Here is an 18,704-nt window from a genome sequence, read left to right on the forward strand (position 1 = left end):
CTAATTATTTGTAGGTGCAATGAACAATTATATGCTCAATCAATTCACTAAAAGAGTACAGCTATTAAGAGCAGCTTGTATGGTAGAAAAGTTGGGGTTTTTTGGTGCTGGAAGATGACACCATGCAGGCATCACAAGAAATCATTATGAGCCACATAAAAATGTCACAAGCCTAATTTTCACCATCCTATGATGGTGGACAGTTTTCTTCTATTATAACCCAACTCCACAGAAATGAGGTGCGAGTCAGGAAATACTGGATAGATTTGAGAGACCTGTATACCTTAATTTAATTGCAAAGGCAAAGTATATGAACGAGTAACTAAAAATACAGGCTAACTCTTTCAACTAACACTAATACAAAAAAGCAAACAAAGTAAGGGGAAACCAACATCTAGCTAGCAGTTATCTTTAACTTCATTTCAGTTTTAACAATATTCACTCAAAAATGTAACGGGGTGAATAGAAAATAATGGCAATATGTAGAATAATAAACATTTCAATTGTTGTGCTTGATTTGCAGGAATTTAAGCCAGCAGCATTAACACACATCCTGCGGAAGAACAATGTGCAAAATAGCTTCATTATTTACAGTGCAACAAAACCAATTTGGAACACGCTCATTTATTTCACTCCTTAACAAGCAGAGCGTCCATTTAAATATGCAATTGAATGAATATTAATCAGTTCAAGTCACTTGTGTCAACATTCAGTCGACATCATATACACTATGACCCAGGCGCTCAATTCATGTTCACTGGTCCATTTGGGGGAAAAAAGGAGAAAGAAAAATGTAAAGAATTTTGAGTTCAAGGGGCACCCCCGTTCACCAGTGTTTATCATGGCGACGCCTTCAGAACAGCCTGTTCACCACAGAAATAAAGAGTCATTGGGGGGCATGGGGCAAACAGGGGGCCCATACTTCAGAGGGGTAAACCACCATGAACTTTTTTTCCCCTTGGGAAACACCCCTAGTCTCACATCCCCTCCCACACACAGACACTAAAAAAATAACAACACAGACCTACACGCACATCTAGACTGTCCCACTGCACTCTGTAGAAATACCCACAATGCTATCTGAACGTTCAAAACAAAACAACAAGGTTAGGTTAAAAAATGTACGCTTGAGAATTCACAAGTAATTCTCATCCAGGATGTCAAGCCTGTCAAAGAAGCACGAATGGCACCATTTTTTGGAGAAAAGTCAACAGTTTGAACATAACGTGACGTGCCACAACAGAAGTCGAATTTATTCAGTGTTTACAATTTAAATAAAAATATGTAAATGTTCTAAATTAGAGCCAAAATTTAATCATTTAGATATGCTGCAAAAAATTAAGAAATCTGAATCAGGCGAGACCCTGAAACCCGTTCCACAACAACTTGGGCAGCCATGCTGCAAAATGGCGCCAACCAATGATTTGAACTTCAAGCCAAGTCCCATCCACCTGTTCACGCTGCCTTGTGACAGCAAGCCTCTGTGGTGAATATATTCATCTTTGAGAGAGGGTTTCTGAAGCCTCGTGTCACAAATGTTATCAACGGACAAGGAGAGAAAGAATGCTCTTATTCTCCATTTGACCAGAACAAGAATTAGGTTTTACCAACACTATTGATCCAACTCTCAACGAACATCAAAAGTGTTTATTAGGAGACATATCTCTAATAAATATACATACACTCATTTTTATCATGTATTGTAGCCCATTTTTTGTGTAAAAGCCTTTGAGGGTGTGAACGTGCTTGTGGTACTGAATGCTAGTCCAAAGCTGAGGTAAAGGGACTTCGATCCTTTTCAAAAAACACAGCACAGATGGTTCAAAATAGGGAAAGGGGGAGAGAAGAGGACATGTTGGTAAGGGGTTAAAATGGGAGGGGTGCTCTTAAAGGCACAGCGCACAATTAACTTTCACATTTTCACCATGTCTATGTGCTATGAGCATTCTTCCCTTTGTCCCTCGTCCTTCTATTTCCCCTGTTCAAAACAACGGTCGTTTTGAGAGAATCGAGTAACAGCAGAAAAAAGGAAGCCCACAAGTGCTGCTGTGCATTCCCTCCTCGATCCCCACCCCCTCCTCTCCTCTTCTCCTCTTATCTTTCCTCCTCTCCTCCCTCTTCCTGCTCAGGCAAGCCCTGCGAATAGCACATCATATGACCAAACTGACAAGACTGCCTGCACGTTCTGCACATTCTGCAAATGTGGGAATCAATCAAAAATGCATGTTGTCTCGCAGCAGAAGGAAAGACAGCCTATGCAATACAGAAGGACAAAGAGAGGAAGAGAGCAAAAGTGCAAGCCAGGAAAAGAAAAGGGAAAAACTACACTCAAGCAAGCACGCTGCTGGGAGAAAGAGAGAGAGCGAGCGAGGAAGAATGAGAACGCACCGTCAACTGCTTCTGAGAAACTGCACACAGGTGTTCCTGGCCCCCGATTGGTCGCACCTCCTTCTTCGTAAAAACCCCTCCCCCTGCCTTCTGTAGTACTACAATCACAAGCGGAGATGGAGAGAAAAGGACAGAGAGAAAAGGAGGGAGGGAGCAAGAGAGAGAGGACAGAGCAGGCAAGTGTGGCTTCAGACTGCCTGAGCATGCAATTGCAACACGCTCGTTTATTTACCCGGCGAAACACTGCGATTCGATTCAAAGCTGAAGCTTTCTTTTTTCCCCCCTTTTTTCTCTGAATCCACTTTGCAAAGGTCTGAGACGTAGCTACTTTAAATGCACAAATCTTTACTTAGGTGTTACTTCTACAAAACTGCTGTTATTTCAGCCCTGCTGTAAGCCTGTAGGTTTTTCCTTCAGTCAAAGCAACCAAAGCATTTGTTAGATATTGGGTGTATTATTTTAAAAAAGCTGGCTATTTACAGCGCTCTCTAAATTGCAAGATAGCAGACAATTAATTTTTAGTTGCTCTTTAAAATTATATTTTTGATTTATTATTTTAACCACTATGGATTTGACAGCAAACATGGCCCGTGGTAAATGACGAACTCTTGTTTTCAACAAAATTGAGCACTTGAAAGAAAAATCAACAGCATACGGTCTCAATACAGAATAACATGAGACAAAAACAGCTCAACGGGAAGAAACTACTACACACACCTCAACAGGTCTTCCCCTTCACTATTTATCAATAAACCTGAAGTCAGTTTTCACTTCAGTAACACAATTTTTCCCTACCACTCACAAATACACACATACAGTCAGATGAGCAGCTACATTACTTTAGACTGCCATTTTGGAAATACATTCCAGTTCACGTTTCCCAAAGTACGTTCTTATTGCAATTTTTAAAAAATATATTTCTATTGCAGTTCTATACCAACGGCTTCCACCACACTGGCCTCTAGCACTACTTCGCTACTGCATTATTCAGTGCACAAAGAATTAGCCTCTGCCACAATTTGTCAATATTCATCCCTACTGTTATGTTTTTTTGAGAGAGAGAGCAACAAAATGTTGCAGCAAAAAAAACGTTGCTTTCTGGACCTTGATAGGTGCTTACAAGGGGAAGGGAGCATCTGGAAGAAGGGGGAAGGGCCATTGTTACACTTTTAACACCCGGTATTGTCATAAAGGTGTGGCTCTTCCCCATGTCTCTAAATCTCTCCTGCCTAAGGACTTCAAAAGTGGCCCATCAAGCCATTGCAAATGGCCCCGTCACACCAATGCAACATTACATAAAGCAGGGAGAAACTCAAGGCGTGAGACGTGGAGCCGCCCACACAGCTCTATGCACAAAACATTATGGCTTACTCACTACACCCTCTATGGTCTTCACTGTATTCTTTGCACACATTCAATGTCAGTTTTACCAACAACTACTTTACATGCATATCACTTTAAACAACTGAATAAAAATGCTCTTGATATCAGCTTTTGCTGGTCTTGATGTTTTGACAAGTTTTAATTATTTGTTGATTTTCAACAATAAGACCTCTTTCTAATTTTACTTGTGAGCATTGCATAAGACAGACCCATAACGTTACCAAACATAAGGGGTTTGCACAATAGGAAAGGAGCTGTTCTGACCCTCTACCCCACCCCAAATCTTGTTACTCATCCTACATTCACACTTCTCCAAAGCAACACATAAAACCTGAAGCAACTGAAATGCGTCCATGCACAAATTAAGCTAAATATATTTGAATTGGACAGAGTCACAATTCCACCAGCACATACGCATACAACACAACAAAGGGTCAAATCAACATATATGCTGACCTGGGGGTGTACGCTGCTTTTTAAAGTCCCGCACCTCAGAGGCCAGCCGCACAAAGACGTTTATCAAAATGGCGACGAGTAACAGTTCCACCCTAATTAACATTTCTAATGCATTTTCCACAACTCTGGTTGTGTTGTGTATGTGTGCGCGCGCGTGCGTGCGTTCTGGTTAAATGGAATTTTCAACTCAAAAGAACCACACAGCGTCACACCGGAGCAGACTATGAGAATTCTACAATTATCATAGCAACACAGAGAGGGGAAAAAGTTCCTTAAGTATAAACGTAAATGGCAAAATAGGTGTGTTTAAGTGCAAAACGTATTTTTTAGCTAAAATACCTCACCTAGCAATTATATTAAGGGTTAGTTCACGGATTAGTAAACTGTTTACATGGCGCTATCAAATTAATTTGTAAATATGCATTTGCAGCCATTCATGTTAATGCCCCAGTGTTTTCAAATGGAGCCTTCGACAGAGGGATACATTGTACGCCATTTTCTCAATTGCTGACGTTGGTTACTCCTCACACTGATGGCGACCACGTGTCATACTATCAGTGTACCGTTGGCCTCCCAACACTGATCACAACGTATGCCATTAAAGTCTATTAAAAATATCTGTTACAAATTAATTCATGGTTATTTTATTAAAATTCCGCTTTATCAGGATATTTGGACACACACATGCAAAAAAATAAATAATAATTCAAAAACAGCTATACCATACGTGCAGTGTAATATTAAATATGCAAACCACACGTTCACACTGAAACGCGTAAACCAGGCGAACTGGTTCAACTTATTAGAAAGCGGCCATCAAAACAACGTAAAGGTGTCATCTGTACCTACAGCAAAATTATTGAAGCGTATATGAGCAGCAGAATTTAAAATATTCACTGCAAATTATGTATTTGTGTTATTTAACACACACTATCGTTATACTATATAGGATGCAACGTTTTAAAACAATATACCATCGAGTTATACGCCAGGTTAACAGGTGTAGCTCGGGTGGTTGTGAAAAAAATGCGTTTAGGGTGTAAAGAGGTAAGAAGGAGAGTTGAGCTGGGTGGGGACGAAGGGGGAGACCTTTTTGTTCCACATAAACAGTCTTCTGCGCGCCATGCAAACTCCCCACAACACAAATAAATACATTTCTGAAGATCATTTCAAAAGTTGCACGCTCATATCCACATTTACTCAAAACTATCGGCAGAAACACGGATAAATGATCATTTAGACAAATATTTCAAATTGTAGTTTATGGAATATAGTCATGCTTTGTTTCTCCAGCGCTGACCTGAAGAAGCGTTCCCTACAAAGGCTACCCTTTAAATATCCGAACAAACGTACGAACGACCATGGTGTAGCAGCTTTTAAAACCACAGCGGGCTAGAAAACTAAATCAGTGTTGCATGAATTGTTTAAACGAATCAAGCACCGAGGCCTAGGCCTTACAGTAGGCCAAAGCCTAATCAACAGGGAAAAGGTGATTGAAATGACACGGAGACCAGCATTATTACATGTTTGACAAATATGCACGCATATGCCTAACGTGGAGACGACTGCCATATAGCGCTGTAGTAAGTGTGAGTGTAACAGCACGTGGTGTAATGCTACGAGCATATGCCACTTTGAACATCCAAGCACTATACCATCCGTCACGTGAAGAGAAACAAAGAATATTCACTTACAGAGATAGACCCTTAAAAAGTAACAACTACTTAACTGTTACAACCAAACAGCAATTTAACCACACAGCGAGATCCAGCTTACACAGTACACACATTTGTAACATCCACAGCACGACATACAAACATTCAGCTTTTATACAATACAGTAAGAAAACAACTGTCGAACTATCAAGAGAAAGCAAATACCTCTGCTTCTTAGGGACAGAATGTTCGACCTCAATTCGTTTGCCGTGAAGTTCCACTTTACCTGGAAAAAGAAAGAATTTTTTTTTTTTTTTTTAAATTTTTTGTACCCCACTCACAAAATGAGACCACAGCTTACTTAAATGGCCCTCATAAATCCAAGCCAACTTTAAAACTAAAACATAAATGTGTGCCTCGAATATTTCTATATGCATATTTTTACTTTATAACTTGCGTTGCGAAAGGCCTAAACGAGCTTTTGAGGTGTTGGGTTCGAACAAGGGTGGGTGTAGGCTATATAAAAGTAATTAAACTTAAAAATAAATAAATGACAAAATTCTTAGGACGCTTTCAAGGTTCACTACTCAGGGCTACACAAGCTATTTGCGTCAACTGCATGACAGAATCCATATGTGTAGGCTATTATTTGTTGTTCGTGTCTAGTTGAGACCTAGAGGCATATGGCGATAAAAAGAACAGCTGAAGATGAATTAATATTAACCGTGACTTCATGTGGTGGATAGTCTTAACTGGATCCTTATCGGCATGGCGACCTTCGTGCTATATAGAGCACATGCTACATATGTGGAGAACCATATTTTGTGGTCAGTGGGACAGATGCATTGAAACTGCATTGTTAAAGTCAGCATATGAGCATGCTACATGGTCGGGTGTGTTGAAGACAAGAAGGTATCCCTCAGCATTATGCCTGTTAACTCAATAGGAGCTTCACGAAACATGTTTCATTTTAGCTCCACTGGCCTATTAGCCAAAAGGGGGAGGGGTGAGACCTGATTCTATAGCTGTGCCGGGGTAGGCTGGACTAAACCTAAAGACCGAGCTTAGGAGAACCACGTCCTACAGTAGACTAAACGCATAGTTATTTGCTAAAGTGGAATACACTGCACGTTTTAAACCTGTCAGAGCAAAAAAAGTAAAGTCGTGGTTGATGTGTGCATGAATGGTTTTAGTGTCTGTAAACCCCTCGGCTCTTAAAAGTTCATTATCTCAGGCACCTTTGCACTATAGAGCCTTACATTGCCCTGACTTCAATGGCAAAAAGTAGAAACACTGATTCATTTTCACAATTAACCCGAGATCCCCAGCAAAACAGTAGAATTTGAATTATAAACAAGCCAAACACTTATGGGAGGTTAACCAGGGTAAGTTACGAAAGAAAACCGGCGAAGAGGCAAACCGGTAACGAAAGGCCCATTAAAATCAATTTACTCACCAGAAAATGTTTCAATCGCTTTCATTGCCCATTGGTCGTCTGGGCAATCAACAAACGCATAGCCAGTTTTCATGAGAAACTGTCCTGAGTATGGGATCTTGTAATCTTCAAAGGTTTTAACCAAGTCCTCTGCGGTCACGTTTTCATTGAGATTTCCAATATATAGCTTGTTCATCGTGAAAACTGTAACGCTCCCCCCAAAAAAACAGAAATTAAAATAAAACTTTTCGGCAAAACGCTCTTAATTTTGGAAAAAGGCACTAAGACACCCGCAGATTATAAAATCATGTAGATGTCAGCCGGTTGGAATTAAAAACGGGGAGGAAAAAAAAAATCAAACTGCAAGACAATCCAAAATAAAAAGGGGAAAGTTCGACTAACAGTATCGTTGTAGTCTGATTAAGTCCTGCAGGCGAGTGGTAAATATTCTTCACTGTAGCAACCTTCGCGAATTCCCAGCACGGTGTAGAAATGATAGCAGTTTGAATTAAGCTGATGTTTGTTACGATGGAGTATATAGCAGGATCGGGAGAAATCCTTTCCTCTCGCTGCCCCTCAACCTAAAGCTGTACCCTGCACTGTCACACAGATCCTACCGCTTGGCGATGGCACCGCCTCTAAAACAGAGTCGAATTTACTAAAATTTTTTGTTTGCAAAGAAGAAACCACGTGGTCTCAGAGTAGCTAGGGAAGAGGGCGGTCCTCCGCGCTCTCTCTCTCTCTCAAGCTGTGCTTGGAAAGACAGGAACGTTTTCTGTACATTGCTCCGTATATGCTCTGCCGTGCACACAGATTCATAAAAGCCCACACATGCTCCAGTTTTACTTATGCGCTCAACGCCACGTTTTCTTTTAACCTTATGTTTCTGCATTTGCAAGAGTTTCCAACGAGACGCCATATACAGGACCAAAGGCCATTTACTATAATTTTCAATTTTAAGAGTTTCTACGTATAAGTGCAACCCCTCTGTGATTGTTGCTCGGCTGCTTTTCCTTATCCTTGCCCTTTTTATACTCGCTTGCAATTACGCGAGTGGCTAAAGTTGATCATGAAACGCATTATGGCATTGTTAGCTGTGGGTCACGACCAGGGCGGTGAAGTAAAATATTTAATTAGTCGTTTTACAACCAAAATTTATGGCAAACATTTTTGAGGTGGAGTAAATACTAAGCAGTGACACACATATTCAATGCATGGTTTTATTGAAACGCCTTTTTAATTCGGCTCTTGGGAACTTGCTGCGCGGGGAACGCAGAATCCAGTTGAAGTTTAACAGGCCAGCTCCAGCAGCGAGACAGATTTCCACAGATCTCTAAAGGTCTCGTGCTCACCTCCATGTTGCGCCAAACCGAGGCACGAGAAGGTCCAACAACTGATTCAACTGGGGTGTTGAGAAAGCAGGGCCTAGCCTAGGGGATACCGCCTACCAACAGGAAGTGAGCAACTGTTGCATTGCCTATTGTGTGCGCACGCTCGCTGTGTATGATATGTTTCATTGCGAGCGAGGATATTTTCAGCGGTATACTTGGGTCTGAAAAATCTGACCTCAAATCCCCATTCAAATGAGTTAAACGCAAATCAGATGGAAATGTCAAGCGGTTACTTTTGTTAACGTGGCTCTCAAATTGTACACGTGGCGGCAGTACACCGGCTCTCTGTGAGAAAATGGCTTCCCGTTCAATACAGCAAGAGTGAGAAGTGATTCACATCTCGCAAGGGTCCGTAGTGATGCGTAATGAAGTGTATTTCGACCAAAGTGCTTAATGAAACAAGCGCAGAGCTTCCCTCGTGTTTTAAATCAGACACGATGGGCTCCTTCAGTAACTAAGCACAACTTCGCAAGGATGTCTTCATTCAAGAATGATCACGATGAGTTGACTAAAGAGGCGTAGTTGTGTGCATATCCGAACTGTGTAACACGTCTGATTAATCACTTTGCCTTTTTAATGTCTGGATAAATATAAAGTAGGCTATTCCCTCACGCACGTATGCACGGATCTTGAGGGTCTCTCGCCAAGGTTTACTACAATGTAAATAAAGGCTGCTTTGAGGATTGCACTTCTTAATTTTACGTTCATTCACCACAATGCATAAACGTCATGCCTCAAGGCCATTCGTAGGCAATGCACTCTATTAGGTGTATATGAATTTGAACAGATTGAGTTGCACATCTCTGCAGCTACACCAGCTGACATGCTATAGATCTACTAAGAGATAAAGAGGTCACTGATCCGATGGCCTCTGTCTAACCACTGTTGTTTTGTTATTTGTGTCAGTAGCTTTAAAGTTACTAGGTCAAATGCATGTGTAGCCTGTATTCTATTAAAAGCAACAAAAAACGTGCAAAGCCGCAGAAAGTCGTCATCTTGTGCGTTGCATGAGATATGAATTTCTTTTCATAGTCCTGTTACACTCAGTAAATGTTGCATGGGGGTGCACTTTGTGGTCCTGTGAAGGAATTGGCATGTCAATACAACCCCCTGTGAGTTTAAGAGGGACTGAGATTTGAGATTGTGACCTGACCACACACTGTGAGGGGGATGAGGAATAGCTGGTGTGGGGGTAGGGCATCTCTTTTCCGGGTGAGGGGGACCACAGGCATGGAGCTCATCCAGGACTACAAGGAATTTAGGAGTTTGATGGTGCATCAGTGAAAACTGTTTCTTGAAATTCCTTACAAAGTGTTATGCTTATTATACTAAATAATTATTTTATTGTAGAATTAGATACTATAGAATATGAACAAGTGCTTTGTTTTCTTTTGCGTCATGTTGCATTTCGCAATAAGGCTCTGGGTCTTACTCAGAGGAACAAAGCGTGGTGGGAAGGAAGTTCTCAAAAGAAGCAAGAATGACTAAGAATAGTGACAAAATGTTTATTTACAGTTTACATGCTTTTCAGTTGATTTCAGTAACTAGAGGATACTTTTTGGAGAAAATAATGAATGGTGTAACAAAAAAATCAGGAAGAAAGTAACACAATTAAACCTGATAAACAAAGCTGAAGTTATTTTTGGTCTGGCCCCATATAGTTCAGCATCCTCTGATTGCCTTACCTACATATGTAATTGTAAGGCAAGTTTCTGCTGTAATTCTTAGGATCTTTTCAAACTGCTAATATTTGGAAAGCAACATTTGCATATTGGAGAGCAGAGGCAAGGTCAGACCTAAACATGGAAATGGACCGTAGCTGAAATAAACAAAGACAGTTAATCATTATTTTTTATGTAATCGGTGGATATGCATTTTTAATCAGACTCTTTACATATAAAAAAGTGAGAAATGTTGCATAACTACAAAAAACCTATAGCCACAACAATACTCTGTCATTGTGGAAATGCACTCTATAGGGACAGGAATACAACATTATTGCATGTAAATTACTTTTTATTGTATGATTATTATTATACAAAATTAGACCTAAAGTTTTTTTAATATAACCCAAAATAGATTTTCTTTTTTTTTTTTTTTCATCACAAGAAAGACAGATTAGTATGCATATTTCTGCAACCCACATGATCACCTAAAAGCTTTTTCAGAAGAAGGTCTAAGAGTGCAAGAGGGAAAGACTTCATTACTTATGTTTTCCTTGAATGCTGCTTCCACATTTGTTTTCTTGCTTCTTTTGGATCTTCATGCATCTATGGGCAATTCTCATCATGGAAGGAACTGATAGATCTTTACTATTTTTATTAACTTTTCATTGTTTTTAATCAATTCTAAATTAAATGTAATAAATTGACTGAATCTGAAAACAAATCATTTTGATAATTAATCCTTAATTAAATCTGACTAAGAACAATTAGATGAAATAAACTTAGAAATAAAAATACCACGAGTGTCTGATAACTTTTAGATATTGGATATTTAAGTAGCACTTAACTTCTTTAAACCAAACAGTTAACAGAGAATTTGATCCATTTTAAATATTAGTCATTTTGGTTATTTTCATGCAAGAACACAAATGTTACAAAAATAAATCCTCATAGTTTGAGGAGGTATGTGCATACTTTTGCAAGAACAAAAATAACAGCAGAACCAAATCTGATTTAAAGTTCTCAAAGATAGACATTTTTGTTTTCCCTCTTACCTTAGAATAAGGAACATTAACAATTCCAACATAAACCCATGAAAATAGTTTTATTTATTTTGACAACCTGTTACATTTGTCTCATACAGCATCTGTTCAAAAGCATGTTTGGACTATTTAAATACTGGCAAAGCGTGATGTTATTTCTGCCCTCTTGGAGAAAGATTGGCAGTTCCCTGTCATTTCCCATAATGCCACTCAAATGATGTGAGACCCTCTCTGCTGTTTTAGCAATAACACAATATAATCTGTGTTTGTAAAATCCTGTAAATCCAGATTTATTAATCTAATCAGTAAACCAAAATGCACACCCAGCAGTATGTTTAGTGTGTACTGAAACAGTGTTGTTGTTTTTTATTTCCAATAATATGTATAAACCCATATCTAAAAATATTTCCAGTTTGTAAAAACATCTAAACTAGATCTTTTTAAAATAGATGTCCCTTTAAAACCTGTTGATGCAACCCACACACACACACACAAATGTGGGTTTATAAAAATATTTCATTTAAATGCTGTGTGCAAATAAATAAATTATATTACAAGCAGTGTTTTATTTACATACAATTCCAGAGATAAATAATTAGTACCCTATATTTTTTGACATAATCCAGCCCCTCCCAATAAAGTTTCTCAAATTGAAATATGATCTAATCTTGTAATAAAATAAGGCACTAAATTTTGAGTAAATAAGATATTATAGTGTGCAAGTTAACATATTTGAAGCTTTTATGAAGACAAGTCATTTCCAACAAAAACTAAATAGTTAACAGCACAACACACAAGCAAATTTAATTATTTTAATGCAATTTATGCATGCAATTTAAACGCACAATACAAGCCCGAATAAAAGAAATAATCAGCAAAATCTAAAATACCACTGCAATATTAATCATGCAAGTCTTTTTGAAAAATAAAGTCTTGTTAAAAAATTAAAGAAGATTTAAAAAAAAATGTTTGACGTACAATAAGACCAAACAAGACGAGATAAATGAACAAGAAAAGAAAGAAAGAAGGGAATGATCATCATTCAATGCACGCGCTATTGTTGAACTACCTGACTGATTCATATCATCACTTCCTCTACTGTATTAAACTTCTCGATGCTGATACATTGAATATTCGATATCCGTTTTTTCGAACGACAAAGAAACAGATTTTATGACCTGCAACTTGAAGCTAATATGCGGGTTTTCACAAAATGGAGAGGGGGAGGGTGTGTCCAATCAGAGAAGAGTTTCGCCTATAAACTGGTGACGCACATCACACACCCCCGCGCGTGCAATATGAACACAATTATACTCACCAGTTATTGCATTTCCCTCGTCCTTATACTGAATATATACGACTCATGCTTCAGTTCACGTAAATCGAAGTATGTGTTTTTCTTCACCAACCTTAAGTTATATTAACCCACTGAGCGTCTATAACACAATAAGCTATTTTTATTCATTTAAGCGTGTCAAATGCGCCTGAGATTGAGAGAGAGAGAGCGCGCGCGCGCGCTCTGGGAAACAAGCTGTGGTTGACTCACATATCAGAGATCTAACTTATCGACAGCTCTCCCTATCAATTCTGCAAACTACAAACTATATTCAACGCTCAAATCGAGATCAAGTGACCGACAGCTATAAGATGTTGGTGTTTGAGTATATTATGCCCACTAGGGCAATAACTAGCACGTGGCTGCTTCCACCAAGCGGGCATTTTGAGATAATGCATGTTCCGAGGAACTGAGATGCATAGAGAATTGCTTATTCGTTTTAAGTTCATTTTAAGTGCGTATTATGTCATTTATTTCTTGCAGTTGACTACATGCACCAGATGAAGCTCCATTAAGTGAATTAGTTCACATAAGATCTAATATCATATTTCAAGCGAATATAGTGGTATTTTCATTATATTGTGGGGCAAATTCCATGAAGACTGATAAAGATTGCATTGGTGCTAGGTTACAAACCATAATGAATTTCGTTTACATGAAGCTTCTGCCAGATTGAAATCACGTGGGATATAAAACTGTGTTGTTTACCAGACGTTTCATTCATAATATGTGACTTGGATGTGACAGGTATGTTACTACAGAGTTACACATGACTGATACTCAAAGTTCGTGTAGCTTGCATTGAATTGATTTATTTGGTCAAGTGCACACCGATGCTTCCTGACAACGACATAGCTTTAAAGATGTTAAATAGCCTTCATTTATAGAGATGTTCAACGCGACAAAACTGGAAAACAGCTCAACAAAATAAAGCGCAATATTGTGTTAACGTTGTGTGCTTAATTCATATATAATTGTCCAGCACAGCAACACATTAGATTATGAATCTTTTCCCAGTTGCTAAGATTGTTCTTTACTTCCAGCACGTGTAAAGAAAACAAATAACAAAGACTAAAAACGACTAAAATGGCACACTAAATGATATAAATTGCAAGTTAAATAAAAGTTAGATTAGGTTATACACCAACCTAAACCGTAAACAAGCCCAATCAAATCATTTCACTGTGTTCTGCGTATTTAACGAGATATTAAATGTTTTAAAGGTACAAAGTCAATCTGTTACAACAACCAAGATGTTTAGCTCTTTGTAATAATTGTATGAATTAAATAAACAGTTTGCTATAACGAAAGACCAAAGTCAATCAAACGACTGTTTCTAAATAGGAATAATGCATAATGAATAATGTCTCTTAGAAAATCAATCGTTTTGATAAATGAATGAATGCAGTGATACTCAAACTGTTAATTTCAGTATAAGCTAATAACAATTTTGTAGTTCAGATAACGCCATCATATCACACAATAATTATTTTAAAGCACGAAGCATAAAGACCATCAAGAAACAACTTTCATCTGTTTAACATCTAACCTTTCCTCATGACTTCCTCTGATACCTTTCTTTTAAACAGAACTTAGGCTGTTGATGACTTAAATTTGTCATAAATTCCTCGGTTTCCTTCATTCAAATGTTGTCATAGATGTGCCATTGTTCTGAAAGAAGTCACTATTCATAAGGCAGTCATGTGACAACATCAAAGAAACAGACCACTATGGTACATGCAAAATATATCATACAGAGGCTAAATGTATAGATGGCATTATGGCAGCATACAGGCTATGTGGATATGAAGAGAGAAAAAAAGATAACTCCATTCTAATGAATACTCGAAAGGATGAAGGGTCCATGTTTTCTGATAAGTTAATCGAATCTTGTAAATACAATGAGTTTCTGTTTTCAAAGTTAATTTTAGAATGAATAATATTTTAACATTTACCAGGTGATCCCTAGCCTATAATAAATAGGCTAAACATTTATGGCAGTTCCTTCAAAGAAGAGCTACAATTCTTCACGGATTTATAGGCTATAGGAATTTCCTATAATGAAGCAAATTGATTCCAAACATGAATCTTGAAAGTGCACATAACGGAACACAGGAAGAGCTTTGTAGTAAATTGTGATATATAGCCTATCACAGTTTACTACAAAGCTCTTCTTGTGTTCAGTTACACTCTAAAAAAATGGTGCTATATAGAACTAAAAGTGGTTCTTGGCTCGTAATCATAGGGGAACCACTTTTGGTGCTATATAGCACCATATCTTTAAAGGTGCTGTACAACACCTTTGTCAAATGGAGGTGACTTAAGAGGTGCCATATTGCATTGTATTTCTTCAACAAATATGGTGCTAAACGGCACCAACAGTGGTTCTTTAGCTCGTAAAGAACCTTTAAAGGGGCTTAACAGGTTCTTAGTACGGCAGTGGTGCTATATACCACCTTAATCACCCCAAAGAACCACTGAAGAACCATACAGGAGCTTAAAACTGTCACTCACAGTTTTGAACATAGAGATTATAGAGCACTATTCAAACTTAAATGTTTATAATTCATGAACGAAAACATTTTGTAACATGATTGTTATGTACCATTTCCATGGTAATGCAATGTCTGATTTTAAAATGGGTTTCAAAGGATGAATTTTGAGATTTTAAGTTTTCAACTATATCATTTCTTATGATTTCTAAAGCGTGATAGGGAAAAAGGCAACTAGGAAAAATGTCAGAACTCCTGTTATGATGTAGATTTTTCAGGTGCACTCTTGTCATAAATTAATCTATTAGTTTCCTACATAATTTTTTAACAAAAAAGGTGGAAAAATATTTAGGAGTCTTAGACCTTTCCAATGATATATCGTTTGTATAGTTTGATTAGATTAGGATTTAATTGTAAAATAGTGAAGTAAATTTAGGTGTCCCGCAGAGGGGACGGGTGACAGTTAACAGGTTAACAGGTTCTGTATATGGTAGCGGTGCTATATAGCCCCTCAGTCATGCCAAAGAACCGCTGAAGAACCACTGAAGAACCATACAGGAGCTTAACAGGTTCTGTATATGGTAGCGGTGCTATATAGCCCCTCAGTCATGCCAAAGAACCACTGAAGAACCGCTGAAGAACCATACAGGAGCTTAACAGGTAGCCCCTCAGTCATGCCAAAGAACCACTGAAGAACCGCTGAAGAACCATACAGGAGCTTAACAGGTAGCCCCTCAGTCATGCCAAAGAACCGCTGAAGAACCACTGAAGAACCATACAGGAGCTTAACAGGTAGCCCCTCAGTCATGCCAAAGAACCGTTGAAGAACCATACAGGAGCTTAACAGGAAGCCCCTCAGTCATGCCAAAGAACCACTGAAGAACCATACAGGAGCTTAACAGGTAGCCCCTCAGTCATGTCAAAGAACTGCTGAAGAACCACTGAAGAACCATACAGGAGCTTAACAGATCGCCCCTCAGTCATGTCAAAGAACCGCTGAAGAACCACTGAAGAACCATACAGGAGCTTAACAGGTTCTGTATATGGTAGCAGTGCTATATAGCCCCTCAGTCATGTCAAAGAACCACTGAAGAACCATACAGGAGCTTAACAGGTAGCCCCTCAGTCATGCCAAAGAACCGCTGAAGAACCACTGAAGAACCATACAGGAGCTTAACAGGTAGCCCCTCAGTCATGTCAAAGAACCACTGAAGAACCATACAGGAGCTTAACAGGTTCTGTATATGGTAGCGGTGCTATATAGCCCCTCAGTCATGCCAAAGAACCGCTGAAGAAACACTGAAGAACCATACAGGAGCTTAACAGGTAGCCCCTCAGTCATGTCAAAGAACTGCTGAAGAACCACTGAAGAACCATACAGGAGCTTAACAGGTAGCCCCTCAGTCATGCCAAAGAACCGCTGAAGAACCACTGAAGAACCATACAGGAGCTTAACAGGTAGCCCCTCAGTCATGTCAAAGAACCACTGAAGAACCATACAGGAGCTTAACAGGTTCTGTATATGGTAGCGGTGCTATATAGCCCCTCAGTCATGCCAAAGAACCGCTGAAGAAACACTGAAGAACCATACAGGAGCTTAACAGGTAGCCCCTCAGTCATGTCAAAGAACCGCTGAAGAACCACTGAAGAACCATACAGGAGCTTAACAGGTTCTGTATATGGTAGCAGTGCTATATAGCCCCCCAGTCATGTCAAAGAACCGCTGAAGAACCACTGAAGAACCATACAGGAGCTTAACAGGTAGCCCCTCAGTCATGCCAAAGAACCGCTGAAGAACCACTGAAGAACCATACAGGAGCTTAACAGGTAGCCCCTCAGTCATGCCAAAGAACCGCTGAAGAACCACTGAAGAACCATACAGGAGCTTAACAGGTAGCCCCTCAGTCATGCCAAAGAACCGCTGAAGAACCACTGAAGAACCTTACAGGAGCTTAACAGGAAGCCCCTCAGTCATGTCAAAGAACCACTGAAGAACCATACAGGAGCTTAACAGGAAGCCCCTCAGTCATGTCAAAGAACCGCTGAAGAACCATACAGGAGCTTAACAGGTTCTGTATATGGTAGCAGTGCTATATAGCCCCTCAGTCATGCCAAAGAAGAACCACTGAAGAACCGCTGAAGAACCATACAGGAGCTTAACAGGTTCTGTATATGGTAGCGGTGCTATATAGCCCCTCAGTCATGCCAAAGAACCGCTGAAGAAACACTGAAGAACCATACAGGAGCTTAACAGGTAGCCCCTCAGTCATGTCAAAGAACTGCTGAAGAACCACTGAAGAACCATACAGGAGCTTAACAGGTAGCCCCTCAGTCATGCCAAAGAACCGCTGAAGAACCACTGAAGAACCATACAGGAGCTTAACAGGTAGCCCCTCAGTCATGTCAAAGAACTGCTGAAGAACCACTGAAGAACCATACAGGAGCTTAACAGATCGCCCCTCAGTCATGTCAAAGAACCGCTGAAGAACCACTGAAGAACCATACAGGAGCTTAACAGGTTCTGTATATGGTAGCGGTGCTATATAGCCCCTCAGTCATGCCAAAGAACCGCTGAAGAACCATACAGGAGCTTAACAGGTTCTGTATATGGTAGCAGTGCTATATAGCCCCTCAGTCATGCCAAAGAACCGCTGAAGAACCATACAGGAGCTTAACAGGTTCTGTATATGGTAGCAGTGCTATATAGCCCCTCAGTCATGCCAAAGAACCGCTGAAGAAACACTGAAGCACCGAGATTTGGTGCTATACAGCACCAAAAGTGGTTCCCCTATGATTAAGAGCCAAAGATTTGTCAATTAGCTTCACCTGTAACTATTTGTTTCACACCAGAACAGGTTTGACCCGGGAGTGCACAGAAAAAAAGAAGTAAAGTTAAAGGTGTAATCTCCATGACATAAATTTCATACCTTTCTTTTTTGGTGCTTATCAATGTGTTTGTAAGTAATTTTGTGGTCACTGTTATTTTGAGGAGTTTTAAAGTTTTAGTTAGGGGATGTTACATTAAGATGGTTTTAGCTGAACATTTCTTCCAAGACAATTTGAATCTTTATCAGATACATTGATCTAAAACTCTCAAAAAAAAAAAGTTACAAAGCTGTGACTGTGCAAAAGCTAAAATGTACATCTCTGTACATTATGTACAAGATATATATTAGTACTTTAAAAGTACATTTTAGTACCTAAAATGTACATATTAGTAGTTTTGAAAGGGTACCACCCCAGTTTAAATGGTATGTTATTTACATAACTATTCTATATATGTTTACACACGGAAAAAGCCTCTATAAGCACATCTAGCAATTTAAAAATCATCAACAGTTCAGAACTTTCCAGTAATTTCAGTCTTTCACACTGATTAACAGTTTTGTTTTGATTATGATACAGTTGGCTCAAGGTCTGTGGTGACAAAAGCTACACACTACCGCCCTCTAATGACAGCT

General features: G+C 39.1%; 1 protein-coding gene across 2 annotated transcripts in view; it reads right to left on the reverse strand.

Annotated features, from left to right (window-relative positions):
* The window catches only part of LOC306845596 (insulin-like growth factor 2 mRNA-binding protein 1), a 34,164-nt gene extending 26,171 nt beyond the window's left edge, over positions 1–7,993 (reverse strand). For both annotated transcript variants that reach the window (XM_079378478.1, XM_079378479.1), the window contains exons 1-2: positions 7,339–7,993; positions 6,108–6,168 (exon numbers count right to left, since the gene is read on the reverse strand). In XM_079378478.1, coding sequence (XP_079234604.1) covers positions 6,108–6,168; positions 7,339–7,513 — 236 coding nt within the window. In that variant the 5' untranslated portion in view covers positions 7,514–7,993. The remainder of the gene's footprint in view (positions 1–6,107; positions 6,169–7,338) is intronic.
* Positions 7,994–18,704: the final 10,711 nt, after the last annotated feature.

This window comes from Barbus barbus (assembly GCF_936440315.1).
Source record: "Barbus barbus genome assembly, chromosome: 3".
NCBI classification, from domain to species: Eukaryota; Metazoa; Chordata; class Actinopteri; order Cypriniformes; family Cyprinidae; genus Barbus; species Barbus barbus.